The sequence below is a fragment of the Lissotriton vulgaris genome, chromosome 9, assembly GCF_964263255.1.
Source record: "Lissotriton vulgaris chromosome 9, aLisVul1.2, whole genome shotgun sequence".
In the NCBI taxonomy this organism is placed as follows: Eukaryota; Metazoa; Chordata; class Amphibia; order Caudata; family Salamandridae; genus Lissotriton; species Lissotriton vulgaris.
In genome coordinates, this window is record NC_141697.1 from 905,704,444 (window position 1) to 905,726,598 (window position 22,155).

General features: G+C 43.2%; 1 protein-coding gene across 3 annotated transcripts in view; it reads right to left on the reverse strand.

Moving 5' to 3' along the window:
• The window catches only part of LOC147692482 (Golgi-pH regulating cation channel-like), a 543,103-nt gene that overhangs the window by 39,427 nt on the left and 481,521 nt on the right, over positions 1–22,155 (reverse strand). For all 3 annotated transcript variants that reach the window (XM_086938693.1, XM_086938691.1, XM_086938692.1), the window contains exon 17: positions 3,043–3,146. In XM_086938693.1, the coding sequence (XP_086794819.1) occupies positions 3,043–3,146 (104 nt within the window). The remainder of the gene's footprint in view (positions 1–3,042; positions 3,147–22,155) is intronic.

The window sequence follows — 22,155 nt, forward strand, 5'->3', positions numbered from 1 at the left end:
CAATCCTAGATCACCTGTTCCTCAGACCGACTCTAACCAGTATTGGCAAAGCCAACAGGTCTAGTTGTGATGTGCCAAAGCATGTGAACACAAGCATTCAAAAATAGGTTAGTGGGATGTGGTGTATGCACACATGCCGCTTAATTCGTGAGGGCTGACCGTATTGGCATTGCCAATACTAGTTTATTTATTTATTAGTTTACACTTTTATATAGCGCAAACTTTACCCACAGGTATCAGAGCGCTTTAAATGAGCATGCTTATAACAAGCAAGACTAGCACTCTATATTACTGCCAACTTAGCTTAGCATAAGCAACAGCTAAACACTCACAAACAATGTTTATATACCAATTGCAAATTTTAAAAAAAAAATAATGCAAAGCATTGTCATTTACAATGCCAGTAACTCAAACTTTAATACTGCGAGACCTATTGCATTGCAAATGCTTGTTTTATATGGTTGCCATCTTCAGGTGTACCTGATGACATAAATAAAAGGTATCCCACATATACACTGTGTCCCTATAATTACAATACGTGAAATCACTTGCGTGTATTAATCATTTCAATATCACCTCATGTTATAACTCATGTTCGCTAGCAAATCTAAATTCATGCATTATTAAAAACTTGAAGATGGCTTTGTCAGGTACATGGTTATCAATTATATGACATATAAATGCAGCTCAAGGCCATTTGACCTCATGAGCACAGGGGTTGCATAAAAAAATCCACATGACAAGTTTCACGCCAATAGGCTTGTCCTGGCATTGAGGGTAACAGCGCCCAGATTATCCTGCACATTACGTTAATCACGTGTAATGCATAGACCCATCCGGGCCCTCTTATTTCTGCTTGGAGCCAATGATTTCTGGCCCTGGTTCAGCTTAGACTTTATTAAAAAAAACTGTATCTCTTTTGCATACACCTATTATGCCCTGAACGGGCTGACAACTATTTCCTTCCTCCAAATTGGATGCCCTGAATGGGCTACAGCTCTATGCCAATTCCACAACGTTCAATGGTGCATAAACTATGCCCTGTATTGGCGTAGTTCTCCTCATAAATACATATCCTACCACCCAGTTTTACATGTGCGCTTTATAAAATAATTATTCAATAATTCATCAGTTCAACATCTTGTGATTTTTGGCAAATCACTTAATCTCCTGGTGCCCAGAAAATTGTGTGACGTAACTGGAATTCATGTAAAACGCTCCAATGCAATTGGGAAGAGTTCATGCTATATAAAAACTGTAAAAATAAAACAAAAAAACTTGGCATAATATTTTTCCATTTGTACGTGATAGAATGCCTCAGACATTTTCATTAAAAAAAAGAATGCAGCAGCAGATCAGCGCCATGTATGTTTACTTTTATTTCGATTTTCACATTAATTTTCTATTATAATATGTATATTTTGTTAAAGAGAAGAAAAAATACACTGAACAGATTGCCTTTACAAATGCGTTTTTGTAACTGCAAAACAATGCACACAATTATAGAAACAATAAAAAATGCTACACAAAAGATTAAAATATATTATTTAATTCATAAACGAATATTAAAAAAAATCTAAATTTTGATTTTAATGGAAATGTTAGAGCTTTTCAAAATCAATTGAAGCCATCCATTGTCCATACTATATTCTGTTTGATGCACTTGCACTGCTCTAATCAATCTGAAGATACCAACTACATTTTTAGCCTCTAATGTCTAATTCCTTCACATTTAAAGAACTTTTACAATGTTTCAATTTTAACTTTTGCTTCTATTAACGGTAATATTTTACTTTTTAAACAGCCGCAGACCCCCTGCGTAGATGTCACAGACCCCCAGGGTCCTCAGACTACAGGGTGGAAATGACTGGTCAAATTTTCATGAATAATATATATCACATGAAGGAATACAGTCCATTTCCATTAAAGCTACACAAATACAAAAGTGCAACAGGGCCCCTCAGCCCTTTTCACCAATCACAAAGACATGGAATGGGGAAGCCAGCAGACCGAGGCACATGCTCACACACATCTCCCAGAGTCCCTGCTACGGTGTGTTCAAAATAAGACACGAGAAATCAGTCCTTCGTCACTTTACCAGCTATTTCATGACGAATTACTGACAGAATCACTCGGCACCTTCACCAGGCAAACCTAAAATACTGAATTCTTTCCAACACTCAGAGTTGAATCATGCAAAACAGAACCCTCAAACCTGCACAACTGCACCGTCACCAGGGAAGTAAGACCTTAGTAAGTCCAGGGTGGGGATTACAAACCTTTGGTTGTTGGCAGAAGGTCTCCACAAGCTACACAAAAGATTAAATATATTATTTAATTCACAAACAAATATAAAAAAAATCTAAATTTTGATTTTAATGAAAATGTCAGAGCTTTTCAAATTCAATTGAACCCTTCTATTGTCCATATTATATTCTGTTTGATGCACTTGCACTGCTCTAATCAATCTGAAGATACCAACTATATTTTTAGCCTCTAATGTCGAATTCCTTCACATCTAAAGAACATTTACAATGTTTCAATTTTAACTTTTGCTTCTATTAACAGTAATATTTTACTTTTTAAACAGCCGCAGACCTCCTGCGTAGATGTCACAGACCCCCAGGGGTCCTCAGACTACAGGGTGGAAATGACTGGTAAAATTTTCATGAATAATATATATCACATGAAGGAATACAGTCCATTTCCATTAAAGCTACACAAATACAAAAGTGCAACAGGGCCCCTCAGCCCTTTTCACCAATCACAAAGACATGGAATGGGGAAGCCAGCAGACCGAGGCACATGCTCACACACATCACCCAGAATCCCTGCTACGGTGTGTTCAAAATAAGGTCACTTTACCAGCTATTTCATGACGAATTACTGACAGAATCACTCGGCACCTTCACCAGACAAAACTAAAATACTGAATTCTTTCCAACACTCAGAGTTGATTCATACAGATTGCAAAACAGATCACTCAAACCTGCACAACTGCAACGTCACCAGGGAAGCACGTCAAGGGTGGGGATTACAAACCTTTGGTTGTTGGCAGAAGGTCTCCACAAGAACATGATCACCAGCAGGATGATGGAGAAGAGAAACCTCCAAAAGGCGTCGTTGAGCCATAACTCATGCCAGTTCTGTCAAGAGTCACAACAGATATTCATGTGAGTCATACAGGCATCAGAAGTACAGCGGTCAAGATGCTTCCCACTATATAGTCCCAACCACCATTACCTTTCATCGGCACTCAAAATATCAGACCCACACTATTACGTCTACCCACAGCTTACTCAGCACAGAGAGCTAGAATATTTAGCTTGAATGAGGCCCATGCTATAGGGCATGCATACTATAAGTCTTTGTCTCCACTGTGCGCGCCTCAGAATGATGAGAACACAGAGCCTTCTTATGGTGATGAGACTGTCTCGTGTAGAGGGCTTCAGCGATGCATCTCGGAACAGTTCTGTGCTTTTTCCAGTCAATATCCTCCTCCCCTTAACATTGTACTCCAAATACCAAAGCGGCTTACTTGAACCCTAAGGGACTCTTCAACGGGTACATAGCCCTTAAATGTTATTAAGTTAATGTGTGTACATTGACTCGTTTACACATTAACTTGACAATCTGTGAGTCTTATAAAGGTGTTCCACATTTCAACTAAAGTGTTTGACAACAGAAAGTAGGTTCTGTTGAAAAGGGTGGCTACTCTGTTCAGTTCCCATCATCTCATAAAGAGGGGGCTGGCAGCTGTCTTCAGAGGTGGAGGCCTTGTTACATGACTTTAAAGCAACATGTGAAAAGGAAGCACTTCATACTGGGCACAGCATCAATGAAGTTGAACATTTTTCCTCTTAAAATTCAGAATTGTTATTTTAAATGATGCACATATGTTCTAATACTTTTTGATGCATAGGAAAAAGCTACCGACCTTTGGTAGCGATCTTTCTGGTGGAAATATCTACCTGAAGGTTCCTCACCTTTTGAACAACCTAAGGTGTTAAACTACATTCAGACATTTTTCATAGGTATCCTCCATCTGTTGGTGTCACTGTCTAATCTTGGGGCCGGAAACAGTGCTGGTAAGGAATCACTGGAGTAATATAGTCCCAAACTGACATCAGTTCCCTGTCCATTTATTCATCACCCTTAGAGGCTGAGACAAGTATAATATCAGACTGGATGTGCCATGCAACAACTAAATTGGAACTATATTTATTTATTTGTGTATTTTGTAAAGCGCAACAGCTGCCCCAACGGGGCGTCCCGGCGCTGATAAATCATGGAACATAGAGGCTAAGCACCAATGGGGCATTATATGGGGAAGAGATGTGTTTTCAGGGACTTTCGGAATGCTAATTCGGTTTGGCAGGCTCGTAATGCAACCGGGAGGTTATTCCAACACCGAGTGGCACAGACCTCGAATGTTTTCCCTCCGGCGCGAGTACGTTTAAATCTAGGGGTTTCCAGCAGGAATAGGGAATTTGAGCGTAATGTCCTGGTGTTGACATACGGTCTCAGAGTGCTTTTCAGATGGGCGGAGCCTTTGCCCTTGGAGGCCCGGAAAGCCAGGGTCATGGCCTTAAAAATACATCTCTTGGAAATGGGGAGCCAGTGGAGTTTACGGAGGTGTGGGGAGATGTGATGTCTGGCAGGAATTCTCTCCACCAGCCGAGCAGCAGCATTCTGGACAGTCTGTAGCTTGTGGCATAGGCCTGCTGTGATGCCAAGGTATAGTGCGTTGGCGTAGTCCAGGTGAGATATTATCAGGGCTTGTACCACAGTTTTACGGCAGTCCATCGGCAGGTAGTTGATGAGCCGTCTAATTGTCTTGATCTTAGCAAAACAGGATGCTGCTACTGTTTGAACCTGGGCGTTAAAACTGAGATGATTATCCCAGCGCAATCCCAGGTTTCTCACCGAGTCTTTAGGCGTGGGGGCATGGCTGAGATCATCCGGCCACCATAAATTAGAATCAAGAGGGGATGATGAGTTAAAAAACAGAATCTCTGTCTTTCCAGCGTTGAGCCGGAGGGAATTGGAGTCCATCCAGCTAGAGATGTCTCTTAGACAGTTTTTCAATGGGTCGAAGGCAGAGGCAGTGGGGGTATCAAAAGTGAAGAGTAACTGAATGTCGTCAGCGTAGGAGGTGGATTTAATCCCAGTTTGCGCAATCAGTTTAGCCAAGGGGGAGAAGTAAACATTGAACAAGAGCGGGCTCAGGGAGGAGCCCTGTGGAACTCCCCATTTAAGTGGTCTAGTGGTGGAGGTGTAGGGAGGGGTGTATACCTGCTGAGTACGGTCACCCAGGTAGGAAGAGAGCCATCTCAACACTGTACCGCCGATACCCAGGTCTCCCAGCCTTCTCAGCAGGATCTTATGAGAGACGGTGTCAAATGCTGCTGAGAGATCCAGCAGCACTAACACCGCCCTCGACCCTCGATCCAGCGTCCATCTCACCGAGTCAGCCATTTCGACAAGGGCCGACTCCGTGCTGTGGCCCGATCGAAAGCCGTGCTGAGAGTCATGCAGGAGCCCATGGGATTCGATGTAGTTGGCAAGCTGGGCTATATCATCATTCAAAGTAAATGGCCATCCTTCAGATGGGGGAGGTGTGTGGGATTGGTGAACATTTGCAGGCAGAAACACTGTGCACCTGAAAGATTGTTACCAAACGCAAGTAACTTTTGATGAAGACTTCTACCTGCTGATTGAGTTATCACCTTTTAAATAGATACCAAATCAGAAACTTCTCCCTGGGAGTGAGTCTAAAGGGATGGTCAGACAAGAAAATCCTGGCTCAAAGAATGTGTAAAATGGCCATCTCACCTCACATCTGAAACCAAGCAGTAATGCTTAGCAAAAAAAAGAAGAGACATATGTTGCTACCTGACAAACTGTAGCCACAGGGATACCCTGGGCATGTGCAGATGTTGAAGACTTCGTTCTAGCTCCGATTCCCTCTTGAGGTCCCTTCAAAATTATTTCTTTATTTTTATTTATTCAAAGTTTTATATAGCACGAACAAGATCTTTGCAGATATCAGAGCGCTTTACAGAAACAAGGGGAAGGGGCAGCAAGAGGGTGATAAAACAAACTATTGAGTACAATATAGTAGTCGGTAGTAAGTGAGTAGCAAAATAGGATAGCAATCATATAAAAATATAGTACCAATAGATAATCAAGTAACCAATAATACAAAAACGGTGCAAAGTCTTTGGTCCAACCCTATACAAATATAATACCAATAGACAATCAGGTAACTAATAATACAAAATCGGTGCAAAGTCTTTGGTCCAGCAAACCTAGAGTTCAGATGAACTTGGCCATAAGGAAGGCTTTTACCTCTTTCTTGAACAATGCAGCGGAGGAAATAAGCCTGGTTTCAGGAGGGAGTGCATTCCAGATCCTGGGTGCCATTCCAGAGAAGGAGCTTTTGTATGTTTTTTCCTTCCGGAATCTTCGAGGTTTCAGGAGAAGATTTTTTGTACTTCTATTGGATCTCGAGCCTCCTGATATAGTCAGCTTTTGAGTGAGGTAATTGGGAGACTTGTGGTGTATGGCTGAGTGCGTCATACAGGCAATTTTCAGCTGTATTCTGGCTTCAAAAGGCAGCCAGTTCAGGGATTCTTGGAAAACGCATACCATATTTTGATGCACTTGATAATCCAGGGCAACTAGGTTCATTTCTGGACAACCTTGTCCTTTCCCCAACATAAATACCCAACGAAGGGCTAATTGTCAGAAAGGATTTCCCTCATTTGTTTGATATAGTAACTGACCACCCTCTGAGGGTCCAGTCAATGTAACCACTCCTCCTTCATAATAGGGTGTGAAAGGGGGAACAAGAGGGCGGAGGCTAATGAACTGCTACAGATTGAATGGGGTCATCATCTTTTGCAGAAAAGCCACATTAGTCCGCAACAAGCATTTGGTTGGATAAAAGCATGTGAAGGGCACGCACACCCCCTGTAAGTATCTGACAAGTCTCGCAGAAGTAATGGTGTGATGAAACAGGCTTTTTGAAGGTTTACACCCACTTTCTGCCCCTATTTTGACTGCTAGACACTGATTAATGACTTTGAAATTCCCGAACCCGGCTAATCAGGACTCAATGTGCATGCTCTTAGCCTCAACAAGGTGCATGTTAAATTAGCCTGCCACCCCCCTGCTGGCGTAACGATAATTGAGGGGGCCTCCCTGAACGGTACAAAGAGGGCGCCCCTACGGGCTCAATCAGGATCTCTCCGGCCAGAGAGCAGTGCCGAGGGGACCCCTTGGGCCCCCCGCACTACAGTGGCTGCGGGGGCCTGTGTTACGCCCCTGTTATCCCCAATTGGCATAATTTGACTTCATTGTAAGACCTTAGTATATGGTATCAGAGGTACCCATAGCTTGTAGGTTAAAGTGTCTCTCGAGGACTAAAGCACAAGTTGTACCACCAAAAGTGACAATACAAAAGCATGACTTTCAGCCTGATACTGCTGACTGGCATAGCAGTTGTAAACTGCCAACTTGACTTTGAAATTTCAAGCTATGACAGAGCCCGAGCCTTCTTTTTTAATATTTACTAGTCACCCCTAAAGTAGGTCTACTGCGCCCTAAAGGCAGGGTGCATTATATTAAAAGAGTGGACTTGTAGTTTCATGTTTTTAAGGTCCTAACAGTAAAAACAGACAATGTTTTTACTGTTGAAGAGCTAGTAGCCCCATAGGTATGTGCGGAGTTACAGGCCGACATCGCAGCTCAGCTCACTTCTGACTGGGACCATCAAATTTGGTACTTCTAGGTATCAAAACAATCCATGCATTAAATCAGATTTAACGGTTACATCGAATTTCAAGCTGCTGGTAGGCAAAGAGCAACTTTAGTAAGTTACCAGTTTGTTACCCAAGGTTTCCAGTGCCCGTTTACATTTGCACACAAAGCTCTGTACTCAAGACAGCCTTCTGGCCTCCTACAGAGAAGTGTAACCAACTTCCAAGAAAGCCTACAAAGGATATGCCAGGTGTTATCTCCTCTTGTCAGGAAAAGCCACAGAGGTCAGCTTTAATGGGGAGGCCACATTTTGGTGGCCAAAAGGCCAGCACGCATGAGAGGGGCTGCTCCTTTGTCTAGATAGACAGAAGGGAGTTAAGGACAGCAAGGGAAAAACAATGGTCAGACCGTTTTTCCAGCGAATGTGTAGCCCAGAGGAAAAGACACACCTAGGGTAGGCTACCAAGCTCCATACACCAAAAGAGAGGTACAGATATTTTGGAAGTGGGCAGAATGTAGCATCTAGCTAACGCTAGATGCTACAATTCATGGAAAGATGTCGTCAGGTGGGAGGAATCCAAACAGACTATTGACTAGTGACAGTGACCTCCCCTAAGGGCACTTTTTGGGCATAAAAGAGGCACCCATGGCCACAAACTCAGATCTTGCCTTGATTAGAGAAGAGGAAAAAAAGGAGGACGGCCCTACTGACCTAGGACCTGCCAAAGAGAGCCTGCACCAAAGTTGGACTGTACCTACTGCTCGTTGGGCTAGTGGAAAGAGGACTGTGCCTGCGATGTACTGTTGATGGAGAAGTCGTCTACAGAGCCCAACCAGAAGCAAAGACTTCAAGAATCAGTTAGCTGACTTGCTGTTTGCAAAACAACACCACAAAAGTTGAGGTAGCCCACTATAGCGCGCAGATAACCGAGATCGGCACTCCTCACTGTAGAGGACCCTGAAAGCTCGAGTCCCCTGCTTAAAAGTTGCACCTGAGTCTGCTAGACCCAGGAGAGTAGTCAGAGTGCAGTTTGGTCCCCCAGAAGGATACTATCACCGAAAGAAGGGAACTGCTGGTTTGGCTGCGACAGCAGTGACTGGATTTCTGCTGGAACAAAGAGGATGTTGAGGGGCATCAATAATTGTGGCCAAAGTCGCCCCACCAGGACTGTAGACAGTGAAACAGCCACACAAAGTCCCCCGTTGTCGCATAGCATCTTTAGCATCCTATAGCCTTTGCATCAGGACCACTTAATAGAAGTTAATGGCAACTGGCTACTGACTATGGAACTGGACTAGAGGCTGCTTTTCTTGCCAATACTTGCTCGCGGTTAAGTAAAAAAAATCTTGATTCGTTTTTTAGGTCTCGGCTAAAAGACGCGCGTAAGCGCGTCTCCGCCGAGATCTTATGTCAGCGAGTAGCAGTCCCAGGACACAGTCCTGGCCACGCGCATCCTTCCAGGCGATTTGTAACTGGAACGCGCGCTGTGGCCAGGCGCTGTCTCCTGGGAAGCGCAAGCACCACACACGCATGCGCATACACACACACAAGCGCGCATACACACACACAAGCGCCCATGCACGCACGCACATACATACATACAGAGACACCACCCCTGACTCATACACACACGCGCGCACACACACAAGTGCACCGAGGCCCCCCTCCCCCGCCGTCACCGTCGCACACATACACGCACACACGAGCATACACACACACAAGTGCACCAATCGCGCTCCAGAACTTACCTTACCTCAGCACGCGGCGCCCAACCTCCTGCTGGCGCGGCCCCGGGGCTCTACACCGCTCACAGGAGCCCTGGGCCGCGAGACGCTACGACTCCGCCTGCCTCCTCTTCCGGTGTGAACGTGGCCCCGCCCCCGTCACAGGCGACCGTGCCTGACTTCCGGGGCGGCCGCGAAATGAGTAGGCTTGTTTTATATTAAGACCGCGCATGAGCCGGGGTTTCCTCTGCGCAGCAGCCGTGGGCAGAGCGCACATTGGTTTCCGTTCTGGTGTGATCAGAGCAAAGACACATTATCAGCTGCCTGGCGCGAACACCTCATAACTTCTGTTTTTAACCCAATATTTTTCTGCAGCTGCTTTGATACTTAGTTCGAACCTGACTCTGTTTCACGCTGCGGGTGATAATACATTGTCCTGCAGTGGGTGGACGAGGCATGTTGTGACCTAAAGGGGAGGATGGGCAGAGTGTGATAGGGCAAGCCTGGGGAAAAATGAACACGGTCAATGAGGTAGCACAGGAATTAGGATAACTATTATTGTCATAGTTACACAATTACTAATGATCAATAATCACCTCGAAGCCAATCGAGCTGCTATTATATTCCTACTTTAACCACCAGGACGTGGCCTGCTTCTTTACAACTTACTCTCATTCAGCTATCTATAGCTTCATTCTGTGCAAATATATTTTTGGGTTAAAACTAAGCTATTAAGCACCTCCCAACCGCCCCACCGCTCGGTAGAACTCACATCAATACATATATCTCTTTACTGGAAAGTATTTGACAATCTCGGCTCTAAGACACCCCACTTAACTCGCTCATGTTTTGAAACCAAGATCTACACCCACTTTGTCGTACTTTGTATTGTACGCCACTTACATGGGATGCTATTTCATCTTGAAGGCTTTTTTGTTTATTAGGAGATAATGTGACTATTTTGGCGTCAATTATAGTGCATGCTTAACAAGATGGTGAGTGCAGAGTGGTGAGTGCAGAGTGCAGAGTGCAGAGTGGTGAGTGCAGAGTGGTGAGTGCAGAGTGGTGAGTGCAGAGTGGTGAGTGCAGAGTGGTGAGTGCAGAGTGGTGAGTGCAGAGTTAGTGCAGAGTGGTGAGTGCAGAGTGGTGAGTGCAGAGTGGTGAGTGCAGAGTGGTGAGTGCAGAGTGGTGAGTGCAGAGTGGTGAGTGCAGAGTGGTGAGTGCAGAGTGGTGAGTGCAGAGTGGTGAGTGCAGAGTGGTGAGTGCAGAGTGGTGAGTGGTGAGTGCAGAGTGGTGAGTGCAGAGTGGTGAGTGCAGAGTGGTGAGTGCAGAGTGGTGAGTGCAGAGTGGTGAGTGCAGAGTGGTGAGTGCAGAGTGGTGAGTGCAGAGTGCAGGGTGGTGAGTGCAGAGTGGTGAGTGCAGAGTGGTGAGTGCAGAGTGGTGAGTGCAGAGTGGTGAGTGCAGAGTGCAGAGTTAGTGCAGAGTGGTGAGTGCAGAGTGCAGAGTTAGTGCAGAGTGGTGAGTGCAGAGTGGTGAGTGCAGAGTGGTGAGTGCAGAGTGGTGAGTGCAGAGTGGTGAGTGCAGAGTGGTGAGTGCAGAGTGGTGAGTGCAGAGTGCAGGGTGGTGAGTGCAGAGTGGTGAGTGCAGAGTGGTGAGTGCAGAGTGGTGAGTGCAGAGTGGTGAGTGCAGAGTGGTGAGTGCAGAGTGCAGAGTGAGTGCAGAGTGGTGAGTGCAGAGTGGTGAGTGCAGAGTGGTGAGTGCAGAGTGGTGAGTGCAGAGTGGTGAGTGCAGAGTGGTGAGTGCAGAGTGGTGAGTGCAGAGTGGTGAGTGCAGAGTGGTGAGTGCAGAGTGGTGAGTGCAGAGTGGTGGTGAGTGCAGAGTGGTGAGTGCAGAGTGGTGAGGGCAGAGTTTTATTTTTGATTTAAAGAAAAAAAATGTCATGAGCAATGCCAATAGCTCTACCTTTAATGATGCCGAGACCATTGCATTGCAAATGCTTGTTTTGTCTACAGCTCCAGAACCCTCATGTTGATCTTTTTTGTTTTTGTGTCCATACATTTATAAAAATACCTTTAAAAAAAAATTGGTGTAGGATTTCTTGAGAGTCTTGTTTATTTCTTCTTCAATTGTTTTGGTGCTGTTTAAATGCTTTATAGTTATTCCTTTGCTGAAGCCTGAATGCTCAACGCCACAGCTACCCACAGTTGAGCTAAGGTTTGAGAAACAACGTTTGTCATAAGAAAGGCTGTAAGTGTATTACACAATGAGGTTTTAATCCCTTAAATATCTAATCTAAATTGGGGATCTGAACAAGGAATGTTGATCAGGAAGGCTGATAAATGTGGAGAGGGATCTAGAGTACATTTTTACTGTATCCACAACATAACCCTGTAGCACTGGAAATAGTCAAACATAGGACTGATCCCCAACTGATGTGTTTTCAGTGGATTCTGATTCCACCTTGTTGAGTATACTGATTTTGTGGTGAGTCGGTGAACTGACTATATGACTTGGACCACCTATATTGGCAGTTGAAAAGAGATCAACTGTTTCCACTAAATCTCCAACATTAAGGTGGAGTCTTGGGAGGTTGGGATGCAGAAAATATCCCTCCAAACAGGGTAAAAAGGTTCAATCTCAGAGGCAGAGAGAGCAGGGGATAGGTGTGATTCACAGGAGATTTGCAAACGCAACCCTCATTGACCAGTGAGGGCCAATCAGAATAGCTTGGACTACGTCCAGATACAGCTGCTTCAAAACTTGAGGATTCAAAGGCAAGGAAAAAGCACTATGTGAGGAGAAAAACTGCATCTCAAACGAAAATACATCCCCGTAAGATTCCCTGCAAGAGCTGCTGAAGGGGTGTGGGCTTTGCACATTCTTACAAACAGCAATGAGCTCCACATGAAGGATTACTTACCATGCAAAGACATCCTGAACTACCTCATGGTTGAGGTACCACTCATAGTGGCCACAATGCTGTGAACTTAGTGATTGGCCCTAGGGTTCAGAGAGCCTACCAAATGATTGGCAACCAGTCAAATCTCAATGTTTTTGCACCCAACTCCAGAGCATTAGAGTTTACGACAGAGAACATGAAACTCCACGCCTCCCTCCTTGTTTACATACCCCATTGCAGTTATATAAAATTATAATAACCAACAACTTTCTATCTGCTTTCGGCATTTAACTCTATCCAACGTAATATTGCCATTAGCCGGTGACAGATGCCACAGTTTCTAAGGAAAAGAACACCAAAAGTAAAACATTAAAAAAAAAAAAAAAAGGTCAGTTAGAAAGTGACTAGGGGTTGCTCTCTCCGGTTCTGCACTGAAAGAAAAGAACGGATATCAACACACTGGGGTGGCACCTATATAGGCATCGCACATGTAACTTCTGGTGCATGACACCACGCAGAGCCGAACCATGCCACCTACCAGTGCTTAGGGGTACTGCTCATGAAAAATATCCAGATCAAGTCTGACGCCTGGGGATAATTCTAAGGTAAGGAATCTGTGACGAGAAGCCTCTATTTATTTATAAAGTTTTATATAGCGCGTAGGCCCTGTCATTTCAAATCCTTATGAGATCAATGGGAGGGCCCAGCTCAGAATCGTTGTTAAAGGTCATCCCTACAAAACTACTTTCAACCTTAACATATGGCAGCAAGGCTCTCCATGGCTGGGATGCAGGTGTTTCGGAGACAGTTCTCTCAAAAACTTAGACATCTTTTCAAGCTCCTTGCGAACGCCTCCCCAGCTCCGATCCGGACTGATAAAACAATCAATTACGGTCAAGGGGACATATATTAAAACCTGGCAGACACTGAAGACTTAAACAGATAACTCTTTAAACAAAGTTTTATGGGCCGAAATATCGAAAAGTATTGACGCTCCAACAAGGCTATTTTGAGACTCTCAAATGACCAAACAGAGACTGTTTGAAAGCGACGCACTATGCACACGCCCCCGTGGGGTGCTCCGTAAACCACACTTAAATGTGACACCACATTTCAATATTTAAACAATAAATCAAATTTAAACAACTATGCTGAAATATTGTCCATGCCCCTTCGTGTTGGGGTCAAAGAATCAAAAAACAGTTCAATGGAAACACTTTGTAGCTTTAATGCCAGTTTTTTCTTTGTGTTCTGTCTTCATCAAATACATTACATCATGTACTTGTTCCTCTTAACATCATTTGCTTGTCAGTCCCAATGCATTTCGGTAATGGTTACCTTCATCAGGGGAATACTACAAATAAAACCAACACAATGACAATAGTCAAAACTTAAACTGCGGGAGCCTAGATCTCCACCTCGTGTACATGCACAACCTAGTGCCCGTTTGTCATAACGAGTCCCATTTATATCTATACCATGGTGTCTGTATGTGTAAGATTACTAAACCATAAAGTGACCACATATACATAAACTGCACTGACTGTAAGTCAGCCTACCTGACTGTTAGCAAATGTAATTGATAACTCGAGAAAATGAGCTCATCACCTTCCTAAAAAAATAAGTAAACATCTCATGACCATCTATAAACCACATTATTTGAATCTTATGAAAGGCTGTGTGGTTAAAAAGTCGCCTACCTGTCTTGTCTGGCAAGTATCCCATGTATCTGGGTTCACTATCTTGAAATTCGATGTTGGAATAATCTCCCGTGTTCTGTGCTGTGCAAAAGGTAATATGGTGTGGTTACAGTCTCTCCCTTGTATTTGTGGATGCCTTCCTATCCTTGCCCAAAAAAAGCGGTATCGCCTACCTCTAAAGCCTCAGCGGGTCCCTTGCAGTTGGATGGCCCTCGGCGGTGCTCCACATAGATTCTCCGGAAGTTAGTACTCTATGGGGAATTTAAAAACGTTACTAACTACTCGTTCGTATGTCCCCCCTCTCATGCCCCTGAAATACCGCTTACCTAACGCGGTCTGGTTTCGCCCTTCTCTCGTCGTCTTGCGCAAGCTGTGGGGGAAGTGTAAAGTCTTAAAAACTACCGCCGTCTAACTATAAGATATCGAGAACGGACTCACTATACGAAAACGGGCGCCATCTTGGAATGGTGTTAGAAGCGAAAAACGCTGAGAGATGTCTTATGTGGTGGTGTTGTACCGATGTGAAAAAAGAAGAAAAACAAGAAAGAATTTGAAGATATGATATATAATGTGATGCAAACTAATAGTGAATGTGAACAATGTGGTAGATGACATAAGACATATATGAATCCTTGTTATGACAAAGTGGCATGGCATGCTGTATGAAGTTAGTTACATGATGACAATTAAAATGAATATACATTACAGGAAACACATAAATTCGATTTTATCATTGAGCCCACAAGGTTCAAGCGTGTTCAAACTACGGATCCAATGTGTTTCTCTCTGGGACAATAGGCGGTTAGTGTCAGCATGTGACTGAACATCTATGCTCTCTAACACTGTAAATCGCATTTGAGGTATGGTATGTTGTCTGTCTTTCCAGTGCATGGCTAGATTAGACTTCAGGTTGCTGGTTCTAATCATGCTTTTATGTTCCGTAATGCGGACTTTTAATTTTCTGGTGGTTTTCCCCACATATACCAGCCCACAGGGGCATTTGATAGCGTACACAACCATGCTTGAATTGCAGTCTGATGTGTGCCTTAGCTGTATGTGTCTCCCTGTGTGTGGGTGTTGGAAACTATCCCCCACCATGACATTGCCGCAGTGGCCACAGTTATGGCATTTCACCATGCCTCTGTGTCTGACGTGTCCTGTTCTGACCTGTGTCTGTTTCAAAATTTCTTTTATATTTTTTGATCTGGTGTGAGCAAACAGTGGTTTGCCCGTAAAAAACCGTCTTGAAATCTGTCTCTTGTTCAATCACCTCCCATCTGTTAAGGATACTCTTCTTAATAGACCTACACGTGGTTGAGTATTTGATGACAAACACCTCCCTCTGGAGTGACGACTTAACAGTTTTGTCTAGTAGTTCCTGTCTGTTTTTAAGTATGGCTTTGGATTTAGCTTGTTGCAGCACTTCTTCCGGGTACCCTCTTTCTTTATATGCCTGAGCCATGATCTCCATTTCATGGAGGCCCTGTGCTTCTTGTGAACAGATTCTACGGGCCCGTAGAAACTGCGAGAAAGGTAGATGATTTTTTAAAGATGGGGTGTGGAAGCTGCTATAATGCAATGCGCTGTTGCGGTCTGTAGGTTTCTTAAAAAGCCTTGTGTGTAACTCAACTCCCTTTTTCTCTATGAGTATGTCCAAATAGTTGATTATGTCAGCATCTATTGAATATGTTATTTTGATTTGATCATGACACCCATTTAGCTCAATTAACATGTTTTCCAGAACTTCTTGTGTACCTTCCCAAACCATCAAAATATCGTCGATGTACCTGACGTAAAGTTTGAGGTGTTGTGTCCATTGTGGGTTTTGTAAAATGTTCTGATCTTCGTACCTTGCCATGAATATATTTGCTAAGGTCGGTGCCCCTGTAAAACCCATGCTGGTTCCGGTTCTTTGAAGATAAAAACAGTTTTGCCATTCAAAATATCCATGATACAGACAAAAGTGTAACAGTTCTAGAAGAAACACATTGATACCTTCATCATAATCATGTCTCAACAACATCCACTCTACAGCCTCTATTCCCTCCTGATGGGGGATAGAGGTGTACAAAGCCGTTATATCAACTGTGCATAACAAAATATTCTCATCTGGTGTAATTGTAACCTCACTGATCCTCTTCAAACAGTCTGTGGTGTCCTGTATGTACGTATTCCATTGTTGTACTAAAGGTTGCAAGTAGTGGTCCAAGAACTTGCCTAGAGGTTCATGCAGTGACCCGCACCCCGCCACAATTGGCCTGAATGGTGGGTCCACTGCATTTTTGTGCATTTTGGGCACCATGTATATGTGAGGTCTCTTCGGATATTGGACGGTTAGGAATCTAGATGTTTGTTCGTCTATCCACCCCATTTCCAGTGCTTTGTCCAGAATGGTTTTCAAAGTGGTTTGGAAACGAGCCGTGGGGTCCGTGTCTAGTTTGATGTATGTGTCTTCATCAGTGACATGCTGATTGACCTTAGCCTGATAATAAGAGTTGTTGAGCACTACTAACGCACCTCCTTTATCTGCTGGTACAATCTTTAAGTTGTCGTTCTGTGCTAGTTTTTTCAAAGTCTGGTGTTCTGATTTAGTTGAGTTGTTCTTCCTGCTCTTAGTGGTGAATAGCTGTTCTACATCCTTCTTTACCAGCGTTTCAAACAAATCCAAAGTTTTGTGAGAAAATGGAGCTACAAATGTGCTCTTTGGTCTGAAACCTTGTAGCCTATCTTGTGTGGTGCTAGGATCTGAGTTTAACGTGTGGAAAAACCACTTGAGGCGAAGTTTCCTCATGAACTTAAATAATGAGACCTCTGTTTCTAGTCTATTGGTGGAGTATGTCGGTACAAATGGCATACCTTTGTTTAACACCTTTGTTTCTATAGGACTTAATGGGTAGTCTGAGATGTTCATTACTAGTTCCTCCGGTTTCTTGACTTTTTTTGAACCTTGTCCCCTCCTTGTCCGTTTTGTTTTGTTTGAGGTTGTTCTATGGGAGGGTGGTTGGATGTTTGACCCCCCTCTAAAAAAGCCTGTGCCGGGGTTGTGTTTGTGCTTCCCTGTGCTCCTACCTCTTGACTCGTACTGGGAGTAGCTGCCAATGGTGTTCGGGTAGGTAAAGTGTCTTGTTCAGTGGCTACACTCTCTTCTGACGAGGACGCTTGTGTTTTTTTATTATAAGCTCTTCTTTGGGCATACTGGTCTGCCCAAGAGTAGACTTCGTCTAGCTTATAATCTATCGTATCACGTTTAAACTTACGCAACTTGCGTTCATGCACTTCCCTAGTATGTTCTTCTAGTTGATCATTGATGTTCTTAAGCGTCGTGGCTAATTCTTCCTCAGTTAACCTTGTCGATAGCTCCGTATTAAGATCCTGTATTTCAACTTCAAGTTCTTTTAAAATGTTTGAAAGTTCCTCCACTATAAGTAATATCAAATCTAAAGAACACTTGTTCAGTATGGCAAACCATCTTAGCATGAACGGTTTATTAAACTTGAACAGCAGTGGTCTAAGTGATATGCGCAATCCGCGTGGAATACGCTTTACCTTGTGGTACTGTATTAATGTAGTGGCATGAAGCCTTTGTTTAATTTGCTTTCTTAATGTATACTGTAACTGTTTGATTATTTGTGAGGTGGAACCGGGTTTTCCCTGAAAGTCCCTGACATCTTTTATCAATGCGTAAACGCTCTCTGCTTCCTCTTCTGAATAAGCTTTGACATCTGCCTGATTAGTTGTTAAGTGCGAAATCTCATCAAAATCCATTGTGTGTGGGTGCTGAGTGCCAGGAGTGAGCCCCTGGGGTAAAGAATACTATAACAAGGTAGACACTCTGCACACCTATTTACATCCAATTTTTAACCAATTATAAACAATTTTTCTGCGGTGCTGCCGCTTAGACTGACCGGCTCACGTCAGTGTGAAAAATCAAATGACCAAACAGAGACTGTTTGAAAGCGACGCACTATGCACACGCCCCCGTGGGGTGCTCCGTAAACCACTCTTAAATGTGACACCACATTTCAATATTTAAACAATAAATCAAATTTAAACAACCATGCTGAAATATTGTCCATGCCCCTTCGTGTTGGGGTCAAAGAATCAAAAAACAGTTCAATGGAAACACTTTGTAGCTTTAATGCCAGTTTTTTCTTTGTGTTCTGTCTTCATCAAATACATTACATCATGTACTTGTTCCACTTAACATCATTTGCTTGTCAGTCCCAATGCATTTCGGTAATGGTTACCTTCATCAGGGGAATACTACAAATAAAACCAACACAATGACAATAGTCAAAACTTAAACTGCGGGAGCCTAGATCTCCACCTCGTGTACATGCACAACCTAGTGCCCGTTTGTCATAACGAGTCCCATTTATATCTATACCATGGTGTCTGTATGTGTAAGATTACTAAACCATAAAGTGACCATATATACATAAACTGCACTGACTGTAAGTCAGCCTACCTGACTGTTAGCAAATGTAATTGATAACTCGAGAAAATGAGCTCATAACCTTCCTAAAAAAATAAGTAAACATCTCATGACCATCTATAAACCACATTATTTGAATCTTATGAAAGGCTGTGTGGTTAAAAAGTCGCCTACCTGTCTTGTCTGGCAAGTATCCCATGTATCTGGGTTCACTATCTTGAAATTCGATGTTGGAATAATCTCCCGTGTTCTGTGCTGTGCAAAAGGTAATATGGTGTGGTTACAGTCTCTCCCTTGTATTTGTGGATGCCTTCCTATCCTTGCCCAAAAAAAGCGGTATCCTATCCTTGCCCAAAAAAAGCGGTATCGCCTACCTCTAAAGCCTCAGCGGGTCCCTTGCAGTTGGATGGCCCTCGGCGGTGCTCCACATAGATTCTCCGGAAGTTAGTACTCTATGGGGAATTTAAAAACGTTACTAACTACTCGTTCGTATGTCCCCCCTCTCATGCCCCTGAAATACCGCTTACCTAACGTGGTCTGGTTTCGCCCTTCTCTCGTCGTCTTGCGCAAGCTGTGGGGGAAGTGTAAAGTCTTAAAAACTACCGCCGTCTAACTATAAGATATCGAGAACGGACTCACTATACGAAAACGGGCGCCATCTTGGAATGGTGTTAGAAGCGAAAAACGCTGAGAGATGTCTTATGTGGTGGTGTTGTACCGATGTGAAAAAAGAAGAAAAACAAGAAAGAATTTGAAGATATGATATATAATGTGATGCAAACTAATAGTGAATGTGAACAATGTGGTAGATGACATAAGACATATATGAATCCTTGTTATGACAAAGTGGCATGGCATGCTGTATGAAGTTAGTTACATGATGACAATTAAAATGAATATACATTACAGGAAACACATAAATTCGATTTGATCATTGAGCCCACAAGGTTCAAGCGTGTTCAAACTACGGATCCAATGTGTTTCTCTCTGGGACAATAGGCGGTTAGTGTCAGCATGTGAGGTAGGCGATACCGCTTTTTTTGGGCAAGGATAGGAAGGCATCCACAAATACAAGGGAGAGACTGTAACCACACCATATTACCTTTTGCACAGCACAGAACACGGGAGATTATTCCAACATCGAATTTCAAGATAGTGAACCCAGATACATGGGATACTTGCCAGACAAGACAGGTAGGCAACTTTTTAACCACACAGCCTTTCATAAGATTCAAATAATGTGGTTTATAGATGGTCATGAGATGTTTACTTATTTTTTTAGGAAGGTGATGAGCTCATTTTCTCGAGTTATCAATTACATTTGCTAACAGTCAGGTAGGCTGACTTACAGTCAGTGCAGTTTATGTATATATGGTCACTTTATGGTTTAGTAATCTTACACATACAGACACCATGGTATAGATATAAATGGGACTCGTTATGACAAACGGGCACTAGGTTGTGCATGTACACGAGGTGGAGATCTAGGCTCCTGCAGTTTAAGTTTTGACTATTGTCATTGTGTTGGTTTTATTTGTAGTATTCCCCTGATGAAGGTAACCATTACCGAAATGCATTGGGACTGACAAGCAAATGATGTTAAGAGGAACAAGTACATGATGTAATGTATTTGATGAAGACAGAACACAAAGAAAAAACTGGCATTAAAGCTACAAAGTGTTTCCATTGAACTGTTTTTTGATTCTTTGACCCCAACACGAAGGGGCATGGACAATATTTCAGCATGGTTGTTTAAATTTGATTTATTGTTTAAATATTGAAATGTGGTGTCACATTTAAGTGTGGTTTACGGAGCACCCCACGGGGGCGTGTGCATAGTGCGTCGCTTTCAAACAGTCTCTGTTTGGTCATTTGATTTTTCACACTGACGTGAGCCGGTCAGTCTAAGCGGCAGCACCGCAGAAAAATTGTTTATAATTGGTTAAAAATTGGATGTAAATAGGTGTGCAGAGTGTCTACCTTGTTATAGTATTCTTTACCCCAGGGGCTCACTCCTGGCACTCAGCACCCACACACAATGGATTTTGATGAGATTTCGCACTTAACAACTAATCAGGCAGATGTCAAAGCTTATTCAGAAGAGGAAGCAGAGAGCGTTTACGCATTGATAAAAGATGTCAGGGACTTTCAGGGAAAACCCGGTTCCACCTCACAAATAATCAAACAGTTACAGTATACATTAAGAAAGCAAATTAACCAAAGGCTTCATGCCACTACATTAATACAGTACCACAAGGTAAAGCGTATTCCACGCGGATTGCGCATATCACTTAGACCACTGCTGTTCAAGTTTAATAAACCGTTCATGCTAAGATGGTTTGCCATACTGAACAAGTGTTCTTTAGATTTGATATTACTTATAGTGGAGGAACTTTCAAACATTTTAAAAGAACTTGAAGTTGAAATACAGGATCTTAATACGGAGCTATCGACAAGGTTAACTGAGGAAGAATTAGCCACGACGCTTAAGAACATCAATGATCAACTAGAAGAACATACTAGGGAAGTGCATGAACGCAAGTTGCGTAAGTTTAAACGTGATACGATAGATTATAAGCTAGACGAAGTCTACTCTTGGGCAGACCAGTATGCCCAAAGAAGAGCTTATAATAAAAAACCACAAGCGTCCTCGTCAGAAGAGAGTGTAGCCACTGAACAAGACACTTTACCTACCCGAACACCATTGGCAGCCACTCCCAGTACGAGTCAAGAGGTAGGAGCACAGGGAAGCACAAACACAACCCCGGCACAGGCTTTTTTTAGAGGGGGGTCAAACATCCAACCACCCTCCCATAGAACAACCTCAAACAAAACAAAACGGACAAGGAGGGGACAAGGTTAAAAAAAAGTCAAGAAACCGGAGGAACTAGTAATGAACATCTCAGACTACCCATTAAGTCCTATAGAAACAAAGGTGTTAAACAAAGGTATGTCATTTGTACCGACATACTCCACCAATAGACTAGAAACAGAGGTCTCATTATTTAAGTTCATGAGGAAACTTCGCCTCAAGTGGTTTTTCCACACGTTAAACTCAGATCCTAGCACCACACAAGATAGGCTACAAGGTTTCAGACCAAAGAGCACATTTGTAGCTCCATTTTCTCACAAAACTTTGGATTTGTTTGAAACGCTGGTAAAGAAGGATGTAGAACAGCTATCCACCACTAAGAGCAGGAAGAACAACTTAATTAAATCAGAACACCAGACTTTGAAAAAACTAGCACAGAACGACAACTTAAAGATTGTACCAGCAGATAAAGGAGGTGCGTTAGTAGTGCTCAACAACTCTTATTATCAGGCTAAGGTCAATCAGCATGTCACTGATGAAGACACATACATCAAACTAGACACGGACCCCACGGCTCGTTTCCAAACCACTTTGAAAACCATTCTGGACAAAGCACTGGAAATGGGGTGGATAGACGAACAAACATCTAGATTCCTAACCGTCCAATATCCGAAGAGACCTCACATATACATGGTGCCCAAAATGCACAAAAATGCAGTGGACCCACCATTCAGGCCAATTGTGGCGGGGTGCGGGTCACTGCATGAACCTCTAGGCAAGTTCTTGGACCACTACTTGCAACCTTTAGTACAACAATGGA